Genomic DNA, 21119 nt, shown 5'->3' with positions numbered 1-21119 from the left:
AGAAAAGAGAGAGGCATCGCTTTGTTGTTCCACTCATTGGTTGATTCTTGTATGCGCCCTGACCTGGGATCCAATCTGCAGCTGCGGCATATTGAGACAATGCTCCAACCAGCTGGGCTATTCTAGAAAAATTAAAAAAAAATAGAAATAGAATTCCACCACCTCTTTTTCAAAATCATTTAGGTCGTACTCCGTTATATGCCATGTACTTCGCTTGGAGTACTTGCAACTCCTTTTGGGGTCATACAACTGGCTGAATGGATTTTTTTCCAAGTAGAAAACCCCCAGGTGTACAGTGAAGGAAACTGATATTCAGATGAAGACACTCACCCCAGGTGCCCGGGTGTCAGCAGAGCCAGGGCTCAGGCACTGTGGCTCCGGTCACCTCTAACAGACACAAACATTCACATCCAACAAATTTTTACAACGTGGGGTGTCCCTGTACATACTTGTGTAACCTTCCCACTTACAAATATGCCTTGAACGTTTCCCTATACCATAAATCTTTCCCTTTTTAATACGTATTATAACATTTCTCAGATGCACGTGGATCAATGCGTTTAACCAATTCCTCCTTTTGGAAATAATTCGTCTGCTTCCCATTTTCCCCCTGTAATAATAACAACACTCCTGTTTTCACACATCCACAGTCGTTTTTATTATCAATTCTGAAACTGGGCATTCTGGGCCTAATCAATATTCTATATATTTTGATGGCGTTTGATACATGTTGCCAGTCATCTGGGTCAGATTCCAGTCTGCAGCTTGAGCTGCAATATAGGGACGTGCTCCACCTCACCCCCATTAAGTCATGAAACGGAAAAAAATTTTTAAAAATTTAAATAAATTGTAGCAATGCGGGGTCGCCTTAGAGATCTCTGGATCCCACCACTCACTACCTACCATGGGTGGGACGCAGGAGCATGAAAATGACCTTAATGCGCCCCAAATGGGGAAAGGCTAAGCGAGCTGGCACCTCCCAGCGGGAAGGCAGCACGTGATGTGTTGATAGAGAGCGTGAGAAAGGGGGGGCCCGGCCGCCCCTTTGCAGGGGCGCGGCTGCAGCCAGGACCTGCCCCCCGCTCCGCCCCACGTGCTGGGCTTTGCGGGTGGATCTGGGCGAAGAACACAGCTCCGGGCTCGCGTCCTGGCCTGGCCGCGACCAGCCAGCCAACGCTGCCCGAGGTGACGGTCCTCCGCAGCCTCGATGTCCTGGGGTCCCCACCAGCCCTCCCGCGCCCCACGCTCTGCAGCCGGGGAGCCGGACTCTTCGCGATCCGGCCCTATGGACGCCGGGGACAGGCAAGCGGGCGGGGACGGGAGGGTGTTGCGTTTCCGCCGGACCCTTTCAGCGACTCACCCACCGGAAGTGCCCGTGTTGTGGGCGGAAGTTGATGTCGTCTGGACGCCGCGGGGCCCAGAGGAGCGTGGCGGGCGAAGATGATCCAGGCGATTCTGGTTTTCAACAACCACGGGAAGCCGCGGCTCGTCCGCTTCTACCAGCGTTTCGTGAGTGCGGCCGAGCTTCCTTCACGCCCCGCCAGGGTCCCTTCAGGCCCCCGCGTCCCCTCCCCTCCCTGAGGCCCCGACGGCGCCCGCGGACCTCCCCTCGCGCCTCGGGCTCCGGCCCCGCGCGGGCCCCTCACGCCCCAGAGCCTCCCTCCCGGCCCGGGCCGGTGCCCGGCCTCCTACCCCGCGCCCCGGCTCTCACGGACCCGGCGTTTCTGGGCCATTTTTTATGACGCTTCTTCTTCCTCGGGGCTCAGGGGCCTGTGAGGGGCGCGGCGGGGGCGCCTCGCGGGGGAAACGACAGATTTAAGTCACTTTCATTCTCCTTTAAACTCAGTTTCCCCAGGAGGAAGGCATATGCAGCCTCTGAAAGTTATTATTATTATTTTTATTTATTTTTTTTGCTTTAAGCCAGAGAGTCAGGAGAAGGGCTCCCTTGGAGGCGTGTCGTGTCCGTGTTGACGGGGACGGTTCAGGGGCCCGGGGAAGTCGGTTTCCAAGTGGGGAACGAGAGCTGGCTGCTCGGTCAGTGAGAATGGGAGCTTGGTTTTTTTCCAAAAGCGTTTCTCTGAAAAAAACAAAAATAAAAACAACACCCCCCCCCACACACACAAACACTGGCTTCATCCTTCGCCTCCTGCCGCGAAACGCCCCGTAATGTTATCATGTGACATAGTGATGGGCGTGGACCCATGAAGTCCGAGAAGGGAAAGAGGAAATCTATGTTCAAGCCTTAACTCCACCCCCCTTTTTTTCTCTCTTTTTTTTTTTAACAAAACCTTTGTGTCGGTGGACAGTCTCACAACCCTCTTTCATTTTTCATTTTTTTATTTCCTCTTCTGCCAAGTAGAAGTGAAAGACATAACTATCGTTTTCATAGGACTTTTTTAAGCTAGATTATACTTTCTTAAACAGTTATGTCGAGGCAAAAACATATTAGCGTTTGGTATATCCGCTCAGCCTGTGTTGGCATTTTTGTGTGTGTGTGAATTTTTCCCTCAGTTGTTTGTGTTTTTTTGTTTGTTTTTTTAAATATATCTTTATTGATTTCAGCAAAAGGGAGAGAGAGAAAGAGAAACATCAATGATAAGAGAGTCACTAGTCATTGATCGGCTGCCTCTCGCACCCTCTGACCAGGAATCGAACCTGCAGCCGGGCATGTGCCCTGACCGGGAATTGAACCTCGATCTCCTGGATCCAAGGTCGTTGCTGAACCGCTGAGCCACGCCCGGCCGGGCTCTCTCAGTTTTTTTAAAGTGTTATTAAGCTATGTCACCTACCGTACAGTTCACCTATTTAAAAATGTACAATTCCGTGGTTTCTTAGTAGAGTCACAAAGTTATGCAACCATCCCCACAATTTTAGAACATTGTCATTACCCCAAAAAGGAACCCCTACCCATTAGCGATTATTCTGTATTTTCCCCTCATGTGCCCCAGCCCTAGGCAACCACTAATCTACTTTGTCTCTCTACATTTGCCTATTCTGGGAATTTGATATAAATGGACTCATATAATACATGGTCTTTTGTGACTGGCTTCTTTCACTTAGCACAGTATGTTTCCAGGGTTTATCCATGCGGTAGTATGTATCAGTCCTTCAACCGTTTTTGTTGCCAAATTATATTCCACCGTAGGGATATACCACGTTTGGATTGGCATTGTTAGACCTATTGATGTTATTTACCCTGCTGTAGATGTTTTCTACGGGAGGACAGACTTCCAGGACCAGGCCTTCCAGATTTCCTTTTACCTTGCTTGAGAGTTGTCAGTTCTCCTGTTTTTCGTTATTAACTGTGAAGAAATATCAGCTTACCTCTCAGAGTGATAATGGCTACTGACCAGACACAGCCAGGAGAATAGGGCCTTAATTCCTATAACAGAGCCTTGGTCCATTTTTTTCAGAGGTTCCCCTTTTATTTTTATTTTTTTTCTAACTCATAATTTTTATCTTTTCTGGAAACTGGTGCCAAGTGTTCAGGTCATTCCCAGCTTGGAAGCGCATCTCTCCCTGTCCATCTCCATCGGTGGGATGTATTTTCAGTCGTCCCCACTGATTCGCCTTATTTCTTTTATTCTGTAGCCAGAAGAAATTCAACAGCAGATTGTTCGTGAGACCTTCCATCTAGTCCTCAAAAGGGATGACAACATCTGTAACTTCCTGGAGGGTGGAAGGTAAATGATCAGCTTTATTTTTCTCCGCATATACCCACTTTTGGGTGGCCGTCGTCATTGCTTCCTGGGACAGTACTCAAGTGTCAGGAGGGTACCCAATGCACCTGGAGCTGACCTTGGCACTGTCGGCTGAGGGAGAGACCCGATTTTGTTTGGAAGTTGTTAGACAGTTGTGTTTCAGATATTACTCACTTAGGGGTCTGGTTCCTGGGAGAATGGGCAGAGGTAAAGTGGCTTTAGGCACCACTGCCAAATTTGGTTGTGTTCACCTCGTAGAACCGCCCTGTCCTCTGGCCTGTCCTCCTCTTTTTTGTTGGGTCGTTCTCATTCCCTGGGACAGAGTTTCTCTTTGATGTGTTCAGCTGAGATACAGGCATTTAGACGTTTCCCGTCCCCCACAGTTTGATTGGTGGCCCTGACTACAAGCTGATCTATCGGCACTACGCTACCCTCTACTTTGTATTTTGCGTGGATTCGTCGGAGAGTGAGCTCGGGATCTTGGACCTCATCCAGGTATGTGTAGTCAGCTGATGGTGGCAGGCACTTTAGTTTGCACTGGGTTTTTGAGTAGCCACTAGGCAGATCCTTTTGTCCGTCTCTTTAGTGATCTTGGTAAAAGTTGCCAGATGTCCACCAGGTGGTGCCATGAGACTGAGCTTCTCGATTTCCAAGCACTTCCTGTTCCAAGTCTAGTCACTTTTCTTGATCAACATACCCATTCATTTTTTAAATTTGACATTTTGGTCTTTGTTTTCAGAATTCAATTGATCCCATACTTGAGCAGGCTTGGATTTGTTTTTCTGTTTCTTGCCTTGCCGAAGCTCTCTCCCGACTCCTTCAGTTTCACTATCTTGAATAATGGTGTTTTGAGGCTCTAGGAAAAACAGATACATATGACTGCTCTTTTTTTTTTTTTTTTAAAAAAAACAAAACCCTTTCTCTTTTTTTTAATGTTCTTTATTGAATTTTTTTTAGAGAAAGGAAAGGAGAGAGAGAAACAACCCCTTATCTTTAAACCATAGAGTAATAAAAGAAGACAAACACTGGCTGCTAAACAAACAAGGAACACAAACAAAATGATCTCTTAGAAATTAAAAACTTGAGAGGAAAGTGGGAGAGAAAAGATAGGAAAACCAAGAGGTTTTGTTTTGTTTGAGATTTACCATAAGGTAAATAATATGAGGACAATCCCTTTTACTTTCAGATATGATATTTATGAAGATAGGAGTATTCCCCATTTCTCTTCCTTACCTCTCTTTATGTTTCCTAGGTTTTCGTGGAGACCCTGGATAAATGTTTCGAAAACGTTTGTGAATTGGATTTGATCTTCCATATGGATAAGGTACCTTCTCTCCCAGACCAGAGTTTGTAGAAAACTAAGAGCCTCGAACATTTCTAGCCTCCTCTCTGCCTTCATGTTCTTTGTTTTGTTTTTGTTTTTTGTTTGTTTGTTTAGTCTGGGGACTTTCCTAAAAACCTGTTTTTATTTAATAACTTAGGTGTGATAGTTTTGGGGTATTTTGCTAAGATCTGTTACCAGTTTCCACACACAAAGATTACTACTGGGCCTGTATCATGGTTCATCTTTTCAGACAGACTTTCTGACATTCGGCAGTGACATCCCTAGAACTACTGGCTGTCAGGCCAAAAGTGAGATGAATCGTTTTATGCTGATTGTAAAATGAGTTTCCCCGGCAACAGTCCAGTGAGAGTGAAGCTTCGGAATAATCAGGACCCAGAACTTTGACTTAGCTGGTGAAATTTATATTTTTCCTGAACAGTAATACACTAAGACATCAGTAGTGTATTCTAAAGTCAGGTGACGCTCTGTGGGGAAGCTTCCAGGCAGAATTGAAGTGGTTCAGAGTTCGTGTCCTCAGGCATGGCCTCTGTCCTCAGGCGCCAGATTAGATGTGGGCGGCAGCCAGCAAGGGCAGAGCACCTGCCAGTTTATTTTATCCCACTGGGCACATGCCCCACCCAGTGCCGTCCGCTGGTGGAGGCAGGTGCATCTCAGGTTTTCGCAGTCCTGGTTTTTCCTCAGCTGATTGTTGTCACTGTGACCCTTGGCCCTTGGCAGGAGGTGGTGGTTTTTAGGAGACTACATGCTCATTGCTAAGCCATGATCCTTTATTAGTCTGTTTCCATCATGATGAGGCAGGTGTTTTTAGATGCACCATTGCCAGCATTGCTGCCTAGGCGACTTTCAGTCCCAGTGAACTCTCAGGGTTCTCAGGTGGCACTTTGCAGGCTAACTCTCAGGGTTGGCTGCAGAGGTGCGGTGAGGTTCCTCTCAGCATCTAGCTTGACTCTGCTGCTCCACGAGGAGCCTGGCACCGGGGATCACAGAACCCTATTCTTTCTGGTCCCCGGATAAGGCCCTTTGGTTCATTGTTGTTGCGTTATCACATTGATGAGACAGTGTGGGAACTTTTGTTTATAGCAGTGAGCCCGTGGCAGAGTTGGTTCCATTATACATCATTTCACCTGAAGCTGCAGCACCTACGTGGACATTGGATGAGGACTGGCTGTCCCTGGCCTGGGGCTCCCTGAGCTCGTGAGGCTGCTGGCGCTCACTAGCCTTTTCGACACGCTCATGCTCCCTTTCCATGGGAAAGGGTCTTAGAAACCTCAGAGACCTCGGGCCCCCCTGTGCCAGCACTTAGAGTGTCTCAGGCGTGCCAGCTGTTAGAGTTGCTGCTGTCTTGCCATTCCTGTCAGGGAGAGCCCTAGTTCTAATCTAGTTCCCTTCCGTACTGCAGCAGTAAGGGAAAAAGGTTATGGCTCAAGAAACTTCAGTTAATTTAAAGAGATTCAGTGTAAGAGTAAAGGTTAAGATAAAGAGACTACAGAGCAAATGGAGGAATGTGTTCTATAAAGGTCTTACTGTTTTTATTTTAACCGCTGAGCCACGCCCGGCCAGGCTATTTTAAAACAATTTTTTAAAACTGTGGACTACAAGGTGAACTTTGGGGTTCACCACCTGGTTTCAGAGCCGATTCCTTCCTAGAGGCCGCCTGTTGCTTACAAGTCCAGAGATGAATTCACATCTCAAAGGGTGGATTCAGGGGTAAGTTTACTAGAGAAAGGGGAACTTCCCAAGCAAGGGGGGAGAGGGCACAAGTCCCCAATCCTGCCGTTGTCCCCACAGAGAGGTGTGGCTCTTTCTCATCATTGATGTTTTTCTCTCCCCCTCTCCCTTTCTCTCTAAAAATCTTTTTTTTTTTTTTAAAGAGCTTTTTCTCTTATCTTCTGAGATAATTGTGAGTTTCTGCCTTATCGCTCTAATGTTGTTTGTTACATATTTGTGGGGATGCCTGCTAGAGCAGTAAAGTAATTCCAGGTCCCAGTGCTTGACTGGACATGGCTTTAAAAGGAAATAAAAGACCATAAAAATGTTGTAAGTTCCACGCAGTGTTTCGAGGCCGCTGCAGATTCCTTTTACAGTTCATAGAGCAGTAATTACACCAGGAAACCACTCTCCCTGTGTCCTGGGGTTTCTGAAAAGGGATGGTGCAAGGAGTTGGACTCTCACTCTGCTCACTTTTACAATGTCTAAAGGTGTTTTCTGGCAGGTGACTTTCTCTTAGTGAGATTTCTAGCTTATCTTTGCCCTCATGTAGGGCTGTTTCTAATTCAGGCACCATTCTACTCCCTAACAAAGAATTGCTGCCATAGCTGGGAGGGAGGTACCAGCTGCCTCCCTCCCTATAGAGCTTGTTCTCAAGTTGTCTGTTCTGACCTTGGCAGAGAGCTCATGTCTGCTGAGAGTGTTTTTGTCTTTTTTTCTCTGATAATCAGAGAAACAATAAGCATTTATTAATGAGGAGGACACTGTGTTAGATACAGAGATACAAAGATGGAAAGGAAACCCGTCCTACACTCAGGAAGCTCCTCGCCCAGCTGGCAAGATGGGTCCCAGGGAGAAGTTCCCTGGTCTGGGAGTAGCTGCATTTCAGGAAGGACCCCACAAGTTGAGTGCAGATTTCCAGCGGCATGGCAGTCCTTGAGGGCACTCTGTCTTCCTTTCTCTTGCAGGTTTCATCACAAGCACTGAGTTTAGTCAAATATATATAGTTTATCTGCGCATTGCACTTCATAAAACTGTGTCTAAGTATTTATACAGAACGATACACTCTCTACTCATGGGCTCTTTCGTTTAAGGATATTTGATCAGAGGTAGAGAGGGAAGAATGGGACTGAAGAAACAGTTTCTGAGGCTGGTCTCTGAAGTGCAGGGGGCGGGGTAGACGGGGGCCCTCGGCAGCTTTTGGCTGAGAGTCTGGGTTCCTTGGTGTGGGAGCATGTTATGCAGCACTGATGGCCCTTGTGTGCTGTGTGTGTCCCAACCTAAGCAAGCTGGGTGAGTACAAAGGTGTGACGACAATTTGAGATGATCGGTGCTAAGGGAGGAGAGCAAGGAGGGTTGTATAAATTCCTGAGTGGAGCCGTCATCAAGGGCAGGGGAGCCAGGTGATCTGCCAAGTGCCAGCCCTGTGCTGGGTACTGTATGTCCAATAGTCTTACTAAAGTGGGTGAGCATCGACCTATGAACCAGGTCTCAGTTCAATTCCGGGATGATCGCCAGTAGGGGGCGAGCAGGAGGCAGATGTTCAATGAGTCTCATCATTGATGTTTCTGTCTTTCTCCCTCTCCCTTCCTCTCTCTGAAATCAATAAAAACATTTAAATAAAATAAAGTGAGTGATAATATCACCAAGTGACAGATCAGCAAGATGCTCAGCCAGCCGAGCCGCACAGAGGGGCATGTCCTCATTCTTAAAGCAGCCTTGGTTCCTCACCCCACAGTGTACGTACGTAGTGTTTCATCTGTGTTTCTGGCTGCTCCACCTGGCCTTTCCTGCTTCTTAAATGGTCTCTCTTGTCTTCCTTTTTCAGGTGTTTTCTTAGAAAATCTACGATACCATAAGTGTTCCCGTCTCTAGGGAGGGGGCTGGGCAAATGTGGGAACTGACTCAGAGATGTTGTACGTGCCACATGCATCTGTTGCGTGCTTACCACCTTGGGTCCTCTAGGCCCACTGACTGCAGAGTGCAGAAAGTCCCCTCTCCCTAAGCTTTATTGCCTAGAACAGTAAACAGAGTAAATCTCCCTGCTGCTCCAAGGCAAAGTCTGAGCTGGAAGCCAGATATGTTGATAGGTTGTCTGCATGTCATCCCTCCACCCTGGCCCAGGAGTTGCATTAACTCCCAGAGTCTCATGGCGGGCCGCTGCACAGCACTGGTAATGACCTGGAGCCTGCCTCTGGGTACTATTAGGAGTCTGGAAGCAGATGGGTCTATTAGTTGGGGAAAACACACTGCATTAGGTCTCCGTAGTCGATAAATCTTGGCAGCATATCTGCCTGTGACCTTGAGGTCAGATTCGCATTCTGTAGAGAAGTTGCCTAGCCTGTTTCTGAAGCCAGCAGGGTCTGCACCATGAGACACTGTCAGGAGACACTGTCAGCAGCTACCTCAGAGGGATGCCCAGGCCCCTGACCCCGTGATTTAACTGCTGGCAGCCCTGAAGGGAAGTCACGTCTTAGCCTGGAGCTGAGCACTTTCTGGGTTTCCCCCCCAGTCACTAAACAAGTACGTCCCTTTAGGTTTTCAGAATCAGTGCACCTGAATTTACCCACAAGGGTTATGTGTAATGCTGGTTGTGGAAACCTCAGGGAAGGAGGGGAAGATGCCCTGCTGATGGGGCCTGACCCCTGGGCTTCTAGCCCACTGCTCCTTTTCCGACCCAAAGCGGGGACACTTTCACCAGCTCTCTCCCCAGCACCGAGCCTCTCTGTACACCCCCCACCTCTCGCTCACCACTTGATATCCCCTGCCTTGGACTTTGTGCTGCAGAAACACTGAACTATTTATAGTCTGCAAGGAGGGCACAGCTTTGTAAGGTTTCGATTCCTCAAGTGAAGGGCTAGAGAGGGCGGGGTGGGCCCCAGGCTTTTCCAAGAAGCATGGAATGGAGATTATCTCTTCAGAAACAGCTTTATGGCATTTGGAAATTTTTTTTGATGGCCAAATGAATTGTGCTTCACCTCCCTGACTGCCTGCCCTGTGGTCAGATTAGGGTGAGTGATGGCATCCCGGGATGTAGATCACAGGATGGCGGGTAGGGAGGGCACAGGCCTGGCCAGGGATGGACATGGCTCCGTGCACATTGCAGCTCAGTAGAAAGCTTCCCGATGGTCACTGCTGCTGCTCAGTAGACCAGGCAGCTCGGGAACAGCATGAGCTCTCTACACCGAGGTGAAGGAGCCAAAGGATAAGTCCCTGCGTTGGGAAGGAGGCTGGTCCAGAAGACTGATTGCAGTCACTCCATCAACTAGTAGCCATCAGGTACTTAAGTGTCAGGCACATAATAGCTGCACCATCCTGTTTTAGTTTTAGAACTGGCATTGGGTAGGGACTCAAGTCTCCCCATTGTATAGATGAAGAAACTGAGGTTTAGAGCCAGGACGCTTGCTTCTCTAAGGCCACACACTAGTAAGTAGCAGGGACAGAATTCAGACGCAGGGCTCCATGCCTGTGCGGGGCCCCGGGTGTCCTCTCCTGCCTTTGCATCCTCAGTGTAGAAAGAGATGGCTGGGACCATGTGTTGTTAGTGCACAGGCAGCCAGAGAGAGGATGGGTTCAGGAGAACAGGGCCTGGGTCGCGTTCCTTACCCGGCGCTGTGCTTGGCGTTTGGGACCAGCACGGCAAACAGGCAGGAAGCAAGGGCGGGTGGAACACTAGACGAGAAAAAAAAGTCCTGCTTCAGGGAACTCGGGCTCCTAATAGGAATTCATTCATTTGTTTGTTTTTTAAGAAGGAAGGAATGCTATGCAGCGAGTGCACTTGGCTACAGTCAGCTGTCCTTATGCAGAGGGGAGGAGTAAGTGGCCTTTTATCAATAAAGTTGTTACCAGGGCCCAGGAATAGTTAGTTAATGAGTTGCTGGGAAACCGGTCACTCCCTCCTCCATGGACCATTAGGCTGAGGCCCACCCTTCTCTGGACTTTTGCAGCATTCTGTCCTTGGGCCACGGCACATATCACAGCCTTCCTTTTATTACCGCTAATGCCCCGCAGGCTTTATGTCCTGTACTTGAGTGTAAGCCCTGGGAGGACAAGGTCCACCTCTTATCTCCACATCCTTCCAGCCCTTACCACCCTGCCACGCGAAGCACACTTCACAGTAGACGTTGTTGCATGTCACACTCTCTCGGTGAAAGTGAGTGGAAGCCTGGGTCCTGACCCACTCTCTTGTGTCTGGTGGGTCCAGTGGGCTCACGTGTATGATTTCACTCGTGCAGATTCAGCTCAAGTCACTCGGCAAGAAGAGAGAGTCTAAAAATTCTAAATATAGAGTGATTCTGCCCACAGCTCTACTCATTCAGCATGGGCCTGAGTGAGACGGGAGGTTTGAATGGGCTCTTCGCCTCTGCTCTCCCATGCCTGTCACTTGCCTGTCACTTGCCTGTCGTGAGCATGACACTGTGCCTGCAATGTTAGTGCTTAAAGGTACAAGGCATGTTTTCCATCTGTGTGGTCCCCGGACAAACCACTCGCTCCGTCTAGTGCTCAGCTGGAGAAGAGAAGCAGTTTCCTTGATGGAGGGAAAATGAGCCGCTGGGACCATGTGGGTGACATAAGGGCTCCTGGCTGATTTCTTCTCACTTGGTGACTTTAAAACCCAATTGTATGTGAGACGGCTCCACTAGATTCGTGTGCGCTGCACTGAAAGAATGTACAACCTCGTGAGCGACAGAGAGGAAAGAATATCAGGAGCTGGGGATGGAGTCTTAGGGATTTCATGGCAAGAAGGCATCTGGAGAAGATGGTGGAGGTGTCCAGCCTGAAGACCAGGGGAGGTCATAAACGTAGTTCAGGAGACACTGACAGCAGGAAAAAGAAAAGATGGAGCTTTGCACACACAGCACACTGTTTTCTCTGCTTTGGCAGAGCTGCTGGGGGCCAGACAGCCCCGCATGCTCGAGTTCCCCAGGGCATCTCAGCGTGTCACTCGTCCCTGGCTAGAAAGTCAACCTCTCGGGACCAGGTGTGCTGGGCGCTGCTCTCTGCACCCGTTTTGTTCATGGTAATTGGGCCTGCAGAGACTCGGCCGACGGGGCCTGAATCTCATTCCACATCTTCATGTGAGATAAAGGGCGACACGTGGGGACAGGCAGTCCTCAGCATGACTTGAAACACTGATAAGACATTGGACTTTGGAACGAGAGTGAGAGTGTAGGGGAGGCTTCTCTACCTGGTCTCTGGAGGCGTCTCAATGCTCTTCTTCTTCCATTTCTTTCAAAAACAGATAATGTGGGAACTAGAGACCGACTCTGAGCCAAGATGATTCATATAATTTCCTCTTCCCCTGCCACTGTTCCCTCTTAAAGGGTCCCCGGTGCCCTTGGATTATTAACAAACCACCACAGCCTCTAGCAAGGACTAGGAGGTGGTTTGTACTCCCCTACCACAAATTCCCCCCCTTACTCTCAGGAGCCCCTTCCTAGGAATTAATAAAACTCACCGAGCCAGTAGGGGATAGAAACATTGTCCACACTTGGCTGTTTATATGGGAGACTGGATCTTCTATTAGTGGTCGCCGGCTCTTTGTTAAACTTGAGATCTGCCCTCCAAGAAAACCAAGGTGGCAGAGAAGAGACAGGTGAAAATAGAGCAGTGCCCTGGGTTGAGTGCCGCGTGGAGATGATCACAGGCACAGCAGCGTCGCTGAGAGGAGGGCAGTCGTCTCAGCCTGTCCTCAGCCATTCTTGACTTTGCTTGGCCCAGGCCTTGGGTGCTTAGCACCTCATCCTGGAATGAGGTCTCTGATTTTTGCAGAACTGCTCAGTAAGATCCCCTTGACGAGTGGTAGGAGGTGTGAGGGTTAGGATTGGCCCTGGCGGCGGAGTCAGCCGCACTACTGGCCCTGCTCCAGTTTGCAGAGGTGCGCTCTTTCCATTGGGAAGTTCCAGCAGGTTACCTGGTCACATAACTCTCCTCCAGTGGCTCCCAGTGTGGTCCTTCTCTTCCATGTGCGTGAGCTCACAGTGCACCTGCTGTTTGATTCAGCTCCTCCAAATAGGTGAGGCACACCCTGCAGGAGCCCCACTGGGCCTGAGCACCATCAGCTCCTCGGCATGCACCACGCTCGCTCCCTGTTTCCTCTGTGCCTACAACAGAGCCCAGGGCTCCAGCTCGTAGGTCCCCTTCTTGGTCAGAACATTCATGTTGCCTCCAGGGGGTGAGGCGGGGAAGGGCTCAAGCAGTTGCCTTCTGTTGACAGGAAAGAGGAGTGGGGCCAAGGTGGATGCCCGGTAGACCCGATTATAGAAGCGGGTACCTTTGAGACGGAGACGACGGGACAGCTCCCTGGAAAAGAAGCACGAAGGACACCAGTTGCCCAGACGCGTGGGGAGGAGGGGATAGAGGCTTGAACAGGTTAGATTGCCTGCAGTGGGGTAGACGTTTCGACTCTAGCAATCATTCCTACTTTTGAAGGGTTTTAAGAGAAAAATTTTATTAGGACAGAATTATAAACTCCCACTTTCAGTCATGAAGTGTGGCTGTAAATGTATGTACTTTGGGCTTGTAAAACATAGTTTCCACCCAGCATTTCCCCTGTTGAGATTTCAGCTTTGTCACCGAGAGCATTTTCCCCATTGCCTTCGCCTCCCATCAAGGTGACCTGCAGTTTATTGGGATTATCTCATCTTTATGTTCAAATGAAGCTGTTCCTGGTTGTGATTATTCCTGGACCGAATCTCCAGTGCATTTGCCAGGAACTCTGGAGTGTGTAGCTCCTCTGTTCTCTGGACACTTGAACGAGTTTTGCTGGTGTCGCGGTTTTAGGTGCTTGCTGGAATAGCAAATGTTGTGAATTATTATTGCTCAGCAGTTTGTACTTGCTCAGTGTGCACTGTTTTGGGCTGGGGTTAGGGCTTCTGAGGACCTTTACCTAGTGGCTTTCTTCCACTTGTGTGGTTTTTATTGCCACCCACCCGACTCGGATTTCAGGTTTCATTTTCCCCTGCCTCCCTTTTTCACATTGGTCCTTTAACTCGGGGCTCTCTGAGGTGTATACCCACATTCCTCTTGACCCGTCAAGATCACCCATCCATCAGCAGCTGTCACTGAACAAGACCATCCTTATGATCTGGCTGCATCTCCAGTTTGTTAGGGACACAGTTTACTGTTGATTCTTGGCTGCCCTCTCCCCACACCTGCGCTTGGTACCCCCAACTTTTCTTAGGTCCCCTCTGTCTCCACTCAAAGAAATGATGCCCGCCTGTCACCACGTGAGAGGTGGATGATCCAGGGGCCTGGATGTCCGTTGTGGATTGGGAGCTGTGTCAGGTCCCACGCCCTGCTGCTGTGGGAGCACTCGCAAGGTACCCTATGGGCCGCACGCACTGCCACAGTGCTCTGACCTTTCCTATTTTGCTTCCCTTTAGGTGCACTACATCCTGCAGGAGGTGGTGATGGGTGGGATGGTGCTGGAGACAAACATGAATGAGATCGTGGCTCAGATTGAGGCTCAGAACAGGCTGGAGAAGTCGGAGGTGAGTGCACAGCTGTACTCGGCCCTGGCTGGTGCAGGAGCAGCTGGGCAGGAGGGGGCGTGGGTAGGTACAGGGCTGGTTTGTGCTGCTGTGGAGCCTTAGGGATGTTTCACACTCACCTTCTTTCCTCCCTGAGTCCCTCAGAGCTCACAGATTTAAAGGCCAGGTAGGAATGAGGCTGAAAGTGTGCATGGGAAAGCCAGATGGTGGGGAAGACAAGCAGCTCGGGGAGGGGGGCGGGACACAACACATGGCCGTGTTTTGTGGCTTGTAATTCTTCCTCTCCACGCCACACAAAGGGCCCAGTGCCCTTCTCTGATTGTAGGGTGGTTTCCATTTCATGTGCTAGACAAGCCTGATCTCCCAGCAGCCACTCCTGTGGCGTCTTTCATACCTCGGAGTTGCCAATTTCCTGTTTCCAGTTAGCCTCATAAAAAGCCACTGTGGAGTTTGGGCTGGGTCTGACAATAACACCCCCCGCCACTCCCACATAGTGCAGGAGCTCCCAGTGAATCCATCCTGTCCCCCCCGGGGTCTCCGTCACCTCATCAGCCTCGCTGGCGAGGAGAGGTTACAGGGGTCGGCCACCTTCCCATGCTGCGAAAGTCGCAGAACAAGTTGCCGCTTTAACTTTCCAGTGCCTTGAACAGCTTCCCTGCTCTGCAACGGAACTTGGTCTTGCGAAAGCAGGGGTGCTTGTTTCTGTGAGTGAGGACTGGCAGTCCTGCTGAAGAGCTCTTCCAGACCACAGCTATTGTGGCAACTGCAGTTCCAGAAACGCGGGCTGGGAGGCTTCCAGAAATAGTCAGTGACTCAGGCGAGAGGGCTGGAAACCAGAAGAAATGGAGACTTGCTGGGTGAGGGCTGGATCGGGCTCAGGATCCAGAAGGTGGACAGAGAGGAGGGAAGGATTTTGAGGGTCCTTGTCAACATTTCCCCCTCTGTGCACAGCATCTCCCCCTCTGCACAGCGGCAAGAGCCTAGAGGGTGCGGGCTGGCTGTAGACGCCTCGACCGTCTGAGTCTGTTACCAGTCCCTGCAGGTCTGGGTCCACCCAGCCTCCTGCTGGTCCTTCCTCCCACCTTGTTGCCACATGACATTTAGACCGTCTGTCCTTTTCCATCTCACACTATTAGTTGGCCAGCAGGTGCCCTGAGCCGTGACATTCGTTTTCCTTGTAAAAATCTCCCCGTGACTGCGCTTGTTTATAAGATCCCTCAGTCTCGAGGAAAGGGTTTTGCTTTGTTTTGTAATCTTAAAAGTGCCTGATACTGAGTGTAGCTTGGTTATTAAACTGTCTCGTATTATTTTCACAAGCATTTGTTGAGCACCGGCTGTGGGCTGGGCGCTGGGAGGAACTGGGCCAATAAAGCAGCGTAAGCCATGACCTTCAGGAGCTGGGGTCTAGTCCGTGTTACACCAGCCCCACCTCACCTGAAGATGGAGTTGTTGGCTTATGAGAGAGGAGGGAGGCAGAGCTGGCCTTGTGCATGCTCAGGTTGGACTTTCTTGAGGCCTCCGTTGCTGGTGTTTCTGAGCATTAAGTTGGTGACACTGGGGGTTCATCTCACGCCTACCTCTCATTTCTCCTCAGGGTGGCCTCTCAGCGGCCCCTGCCCGGGCTGTGTCTGCCGTGAAAAACATCAACCTGCCAGAGATTCCGCGGAACATCAACATCGGCGACCTCAACATCAAGGTCCCCAATTTGTCCCAGTTTGTCTGAGGCTTGAAGACTGGGCTGAACTGGACTCCGTGAAACAAGCAGATCCATGCCACCCCTGCAGCTGAACCCACTCTGAGCCCTGGGAGAGAAGCCTGGGACCTGACCCGCGCTGTCTGGGGGCCCAGACGGGGAGTCCTGTGTCCCTGCTGGCAAGGGCTCATTTCCCACATGTGCCACCGGGCCAGTCTCTGACAAGTTACCACTGCAGATGTGAGGGGGCCCTGGCTTCCCTAGTGGGGGGTCAATGTGTCCAAGCCACTTGCCCTCTCTCCCTCCCGCATGAAGCTGTTCCAAGGATTGGGGGCCTATGGAGAGGCCCCCTTGCTTCCCAGGACCCCACTAGACCTTGTCCACCTGAGGTCCTATAGCATTTACTCCTGCAGGTGATGGATAAGGGCTGGCCCTTCAGACCTGGCTCTGCCAGGTTGTCATCCCCAGAATCCTTTCGTGTGGCCAAGCCTTCCGAGTACCACTCCTGCAGAGTACATCTCCCAGCGCTCTTGCCCCAGCTCTGCCCTCACGGGTACTAGGTGCAGGAAGCAATCCCGATCACAGGCCTGGTGCACGCCCACCACATTGCTGCTGATCAGGAGAGCACCCCACAGCCATCTCTCCAGCACAGCCAGGCCTCAGGGACGGCATCGAGCTGCTGTGAGAATAGGGAGCTTGCTGCCTGGAGACTAGGCTGTGTTCTCAGGCCTCCCGATGCTGCTGTGGAGCCCTGTGAGATGATCACCAGCAGGGCCACCTGTCCAGACCACCTCTCCTCCCTCTTTGTTTATTTTCTAATTTTTTCAATTAGCTGATTTTTGGGAAGAGCAAGGTAGAGGGAAACATCAGGTTGCTGTTCTACCCATTCATGCATCATTGGTTGATTCCTATGTGTGCCCTGACCAGGGATCGAACCCGCAACTTTGTGTTGGGACCACACTCCAACCCCCTGAGCCACGTGGCTGGGGCCTCTTCTCTCTTTGGGTGGCGCTTCTTTTTTAAAACACTCATTGAAATGGGGAAGAGTTGAAACAGTCTTTTGGAAAAGGTTAATCATTTTCATGGAACTACTTCCTTGAAAGGGGTCCTGTTTGCAGGCTGTGATCAGGGCCAAGGTGTGGGCCACAAGGACAGCACTCGGCGCCTGTGAGCACTGACCACACGCCGGTGGACATTCAGTTACAATGACCATGAGGAGATGGGGACCCCCTTGGCAGAAGATTGGAGGGCTTGGGAGGCTGAAGACCAGGACATCTGCTAGGAGCCGACATCCCCTGGGTCTCAAGTGGTTCATCTTTCACTTGGGGCACTGGTCACAGCTACATCCTATTTGCAAAGCCATGGACAGGTGGCCACACTAAGGAAAAACCCCACCAAAGCCTGGTGCACAAGACAGGGTTCAGCCAGCAGCCGGGTCTCAGTCACAGTTCCCTGGTTTCGTTTCTGGTGAAGCCAGGGCAATGGAGGGGGGGAGGGGAGTGGGGCTGGGTCTTAATGTGGCAGAGGCCTGGTTAATAGGAACTTGAGACATGCAGTGCCGACTTCCTCCTCATTGTGACAAGCACAGGGCCGTGACCAGGCCCAGCAGAGATGTGGGTAATTAGTTCGCGTAGTTCAAAAATTAAGGATAAAGACTGTTCAGTGAGACTCCCCCTGCTCCTCTAAGCCACTGAGCCCCCTCCCCTGTTCCTGGTAGAAACAAGTGTTTTCAGTTCAGAGGATTTAAGAAGTTCCTGCGTTTTGTTACTAAAGCTACCTTCCACTAGGGAGCGGGGGCCTCCCAGACCACCCGTGTGGACGAAGTGGCACCCCCACCTCGTGCAGCGCCCCTGCCCTTCCTGGCTCCGCCTCCCTTTCCGCAGATGCTCACACCTGGCTGTTGGGCTTGCAGTTACTGTCTGTCCCCTGCTAGCACGCGGGCCCCTCGGGGTGGGGGTGGGGGCGTCTCCTGTCGGTGCCGTGTCCTAGCTGCCGTGAGCAGTGCCTGGGACTCGGCACTCAATAAACAATTGCTGAATGAATGGACCGCTGAGGCTGTGCTCACAGATCTGTGGGTCCTCCGTCCGCTGGGAACCTGGGAGTGGGCGGGAGGGGAAAGGAGCATCGTCCCAGAGACGGTGGGAGCCAGGGGGCTGAGCGCTGTGACCAAGGGTTGAGGCGAGGGTTGGCCCAGCCCGTGGACAGGGAAGTGAGAGGCGAGTCTAGACGGTGGAGGGATCTCGAGTCCAGGGAGGAGTTTCCATGTTTGGACGCCCCTGCTGGGGCCAAGGGCCCGGAGCTAAGGAGACATGGCCTGGGCTTGCAGTTGCCCCCACCAGGCCCTCCAACTGAGGCGGTGAAAGGAAGGGACGTGGAGGGGTTGTCTGGCCCAGTGGGGGTCGTGGAAGGGGGCGTCACCCTCCAGCTCTGGGACAGCCTCTGCGACTCCTGCCTCGAGGATTAACTGGGAGAGTGGGTGTGGACCACGGAGGGCTCCATCCATACTGGCTGCTGGGGGGGGCGGTGCAGGAGGAAGGGGAGTCGGTGTAGATGCAGTGCCCTGGGAGAAGATTGGTACGTGGATCTCAAGTCCTGGGGGTGGGGACCGGGTGGGCCTCAAAGCCTAGGTCTGCAGAGGGATGGTGGGGACAGTGACTGCTGGCCCGGCCCGCCCGTGGGGTCCCAGGCCCGTTATGGAGGCCACCCCTGGGTAAAGCTTTAGGGGGGTGGTAGAGTCTGGAAGCTTCCCTGACGAAGAGGAGTTTGAAGACGAGCAGGCCTGTGGCGGGTGGGCACAGCCTGACCCGTCTCCAAGCCGCCGAGTGGCTCCCCAGTGGTCACAGGCCACCTGAATCTCGCCCTGTCTGGCGTGAAGAGGGCAACTCGTGTGACCCGGCCAGGGTGCCGTCCTTGCTCTCCAGGGAGGTGCCTGTGTAACATGCAGGCTGGGGTGCCAGCTGCCACCTGCTAAACGTTTCTGGAACTTCGTTCGTTAGTGTGGCCGGACCCGCTCCCTCAGCACCGGCCCTCCGAGGCCGTGGCTCCCTCGCAGATGCTGCTGGACTCAGCCCCTTGGGGCGTTTTCTGAAATTCCCGCCATGGGGTCCCCAGCCACCGCCTGCCTCCTCTCCACCAGCTGGGCCCCGGCGAGTGCCAGGCGGCCGGTCAGCTGTTTAAAGTTCACGCTGATTGGAGGGAAATCTCTGGGTCCAAACTGCCAAACGGGCGGGTGTCTATCTGGGTGACAACGCCTGGCCTTGAGCTGTGAGCTGCGCGGGGACCGGGAGGACAGCTGAGCGGGCGTTCCCGGCAGGCCCCTCCCTGAGCCACAGTGCCCCGGGTCACGCCCTGCCAGCACCCCGACACCCAGCCCAGGCCCAGCCCTGCTCCAGGCTGCCCTGGCTCTCGCGGGTCCTCACGGGTGCTTTCGCTCTGGGCCCCACCAAGTCCCCAGCTTCGCCCAAGTGGCAGCACCGGGGTACTGGCCTCCCTCCCTCCCTCCCTCCCTCCTCGCCTTCCACTCTCTCTGAAAAGCAATGGAAAAAACATCCTCGGGTAAGGATTTAAAATAAAAATAAAGCTGCTTTGCGGGGGTGTTTTTTTCCCTTCAAAAAAAATGTTATTAATTAATTTCATAACACCCAAACTGAAGTCTTGAAAACAACAGCAATAAGAGATTAAAAATAAAACCTCCGCTCCGGGAAGCGCAGGCTGGGGCACTGTCCTCTCCACCCACAGCTGCAGCGCCGGCCCCCCTCCCGCCCCCAGGGCCTGGTCTCTTTATTTAAAAAAAAAAAAAAAAATAGTATCGTAATGTTTTTGGTGCTGGTGCTGGTTACTACAAAAATAGTATATGTTTGTTCTAACAATTCAAAAAATTCCCAGGTACGAGGCAGCTCAGTTCACCACTGGGCACAAGCTTGGGCTCACCCCAACCCCGGTGACACCGCACAAGTGCCCCGGCGGCGGGCGTTCCTGCGACGACAGGGCCATAGTCAGTCAGTGTGTTACTTTGGCACTTGCTGTGAGACAGCGATGGGCTACGGACACCACCCCAACGCAGTAGGGACAGAATTAACTCGTCCCAACTGGCGCGTAGCTTTTCCTGTGGGCCGACATTCGGTTCTGGTCGGGTTCCCCTGGGATCGGGGTGAATTCCCCCAAAGCTGGGGGGGCCCCTGGGTCAAAAGGTCGAGGCACTTAAATTCTTAACCGTCTTTGCCGAGGGCTCTGAGCAATTCTCGAGCGGTCCAGGGGCCCCTGGACGTGCCGGTGGCCCACACCCTGGCCAAACGCTGGGTGTGACCAGCCAGCTAAACCCTTGCCAGTGTCAAGGGCCAACGCTGACATCTCGCTGTTTTTGCGATTGTTTCCTGAATATGACTAAGGTCAAACATCTTTTCATGTGTTGACTGGCCTTTTTTTTTTTTCTTTTTCTTTTTTCAAATTTCCTCTCCCGTGAGATTTTAAATCTAATCCTCTGCCCAGTTTTCAACTGTGGCGTCTTTTATTTGTTTAAGTGGCCTTGTAGGACCTTGCTGAATGTTGTTGGTATTAATCCTTTGTTTTGTGTGTTGCAAATATTATAAGTCCAGTGTGATAGTTGTCTTTTGCCATAGAGAAGCTTGTATATACCTAAATTATTTTTTAATATGTCTTTATTGATTTCAGAGAGCGGAAGGGAGAGGGGGAGAGAGAGAAACATCAATGATGAGAGTCATTGATCGGCCGCCTCCTGCTCGCCCCCTGCTGGGGACCGAGGAGCCTGCACCCCGGGCCTGTGCCCCGACCGGGAATCGAACCACCACCTCCTGGATCCCAGGTCGACACTCAACCGCTGAGCCACACCGGCCGGGCTATACTTAAAATTATTGTTAGCTCTTCATTACAGAAATTTGAAAATATGCTCGAAACTAATAAGAGCAGCATAATGAATTCACACCGTCCCCACCTCGGAGCCCTAGCAGTGACCAGGAAAAGGCATGTGTCCCCACCCCTCCCCAGTAGGAAGTTCTCCTTTTGCTATTGTTTGTGGTGGGGTTTTGCAATGCAAATTTTTACTTTTGTGTAGTCAGATCCCTCAATCTTTCTTTTTGTGGTTGCTGGGCTTCTTGTAATGCTTAGAAAGGTCTTATTAAATACTTAATGAAATCGGATTCTCCTAGTGCTTGTAAAACATG

The 21119-nt window shown here is 51.4% G+C and overlaps 1 protein-coding gene across 1 annotated transcript; it reads left to right on the top strand.

Annotated features, from left to right (window-relative positions):
- The first annotated feature begins 1427 nt into the window (after positions 1-1427).
- Positions 1428-17986, top strand: AP3S2 (adaptor related protein complex 3 subunit sigma 2). The gene is made up of 6 exons (XM_016217168.2): positions 1428-1509; positions 3592-3683; positions 4085-4196; positions 4954-5025; positions 14139-14246; positions 15841-17986. Exons 1-6 carry the CDS (start codon positions 1441-1443, stop codon positions 15967-15969), a joined length of 582 nt encoding a protein of 193 aa, XP_016072654.1. The 5' UTR covers positions 1428-1440; the 3' UTR covers positions 15970-17986.
- Positions 17987-21119: the final 3133 nt, after the last annotated feature.

The sequence above is a fragment of the Miniopterus natalensis genome, chromosome 22 (genome assembly GCF_054644295.1).
Source record: "Miniopterus natalensis isolate mMinNat1 chromosome 22, mMinNat1.hap1, whole genome shotgun sequence".
NCBI classification, from domain to species: Eukaryota; Metazoa; Chordata; class Mammalia; order Chiroptera; family Miniopteridae; genus Miniopterus; species Miniopterus natalensis.
This window is presented reverse-complemented; position numbering and strand designations above follow the sequence as displayed.

Coding starts and splice junctions, on each gene's coding strand:
- AP3S2 (XM_016217168.2), top strand. CDS start 1,441: ATGATCCAGGCGATTCTGGTTTTCAACAACCACGGGAAGCCGCGGCTC. Junction 1,510..3,591: donor TCCGCTTCTACCAGCGTTTC/GTGAGTGCGGCC, acceptor TTTATTCTGTAG/CCAGAAGAAATTCAACAGCA. Junction 3,684..4,084: donor AACTTCCTGGAGGGTGGAAG/GTAAATGATCAG, acceptor CGTCCCCCACAG/TTTGATTGGTGGCCCTGACT.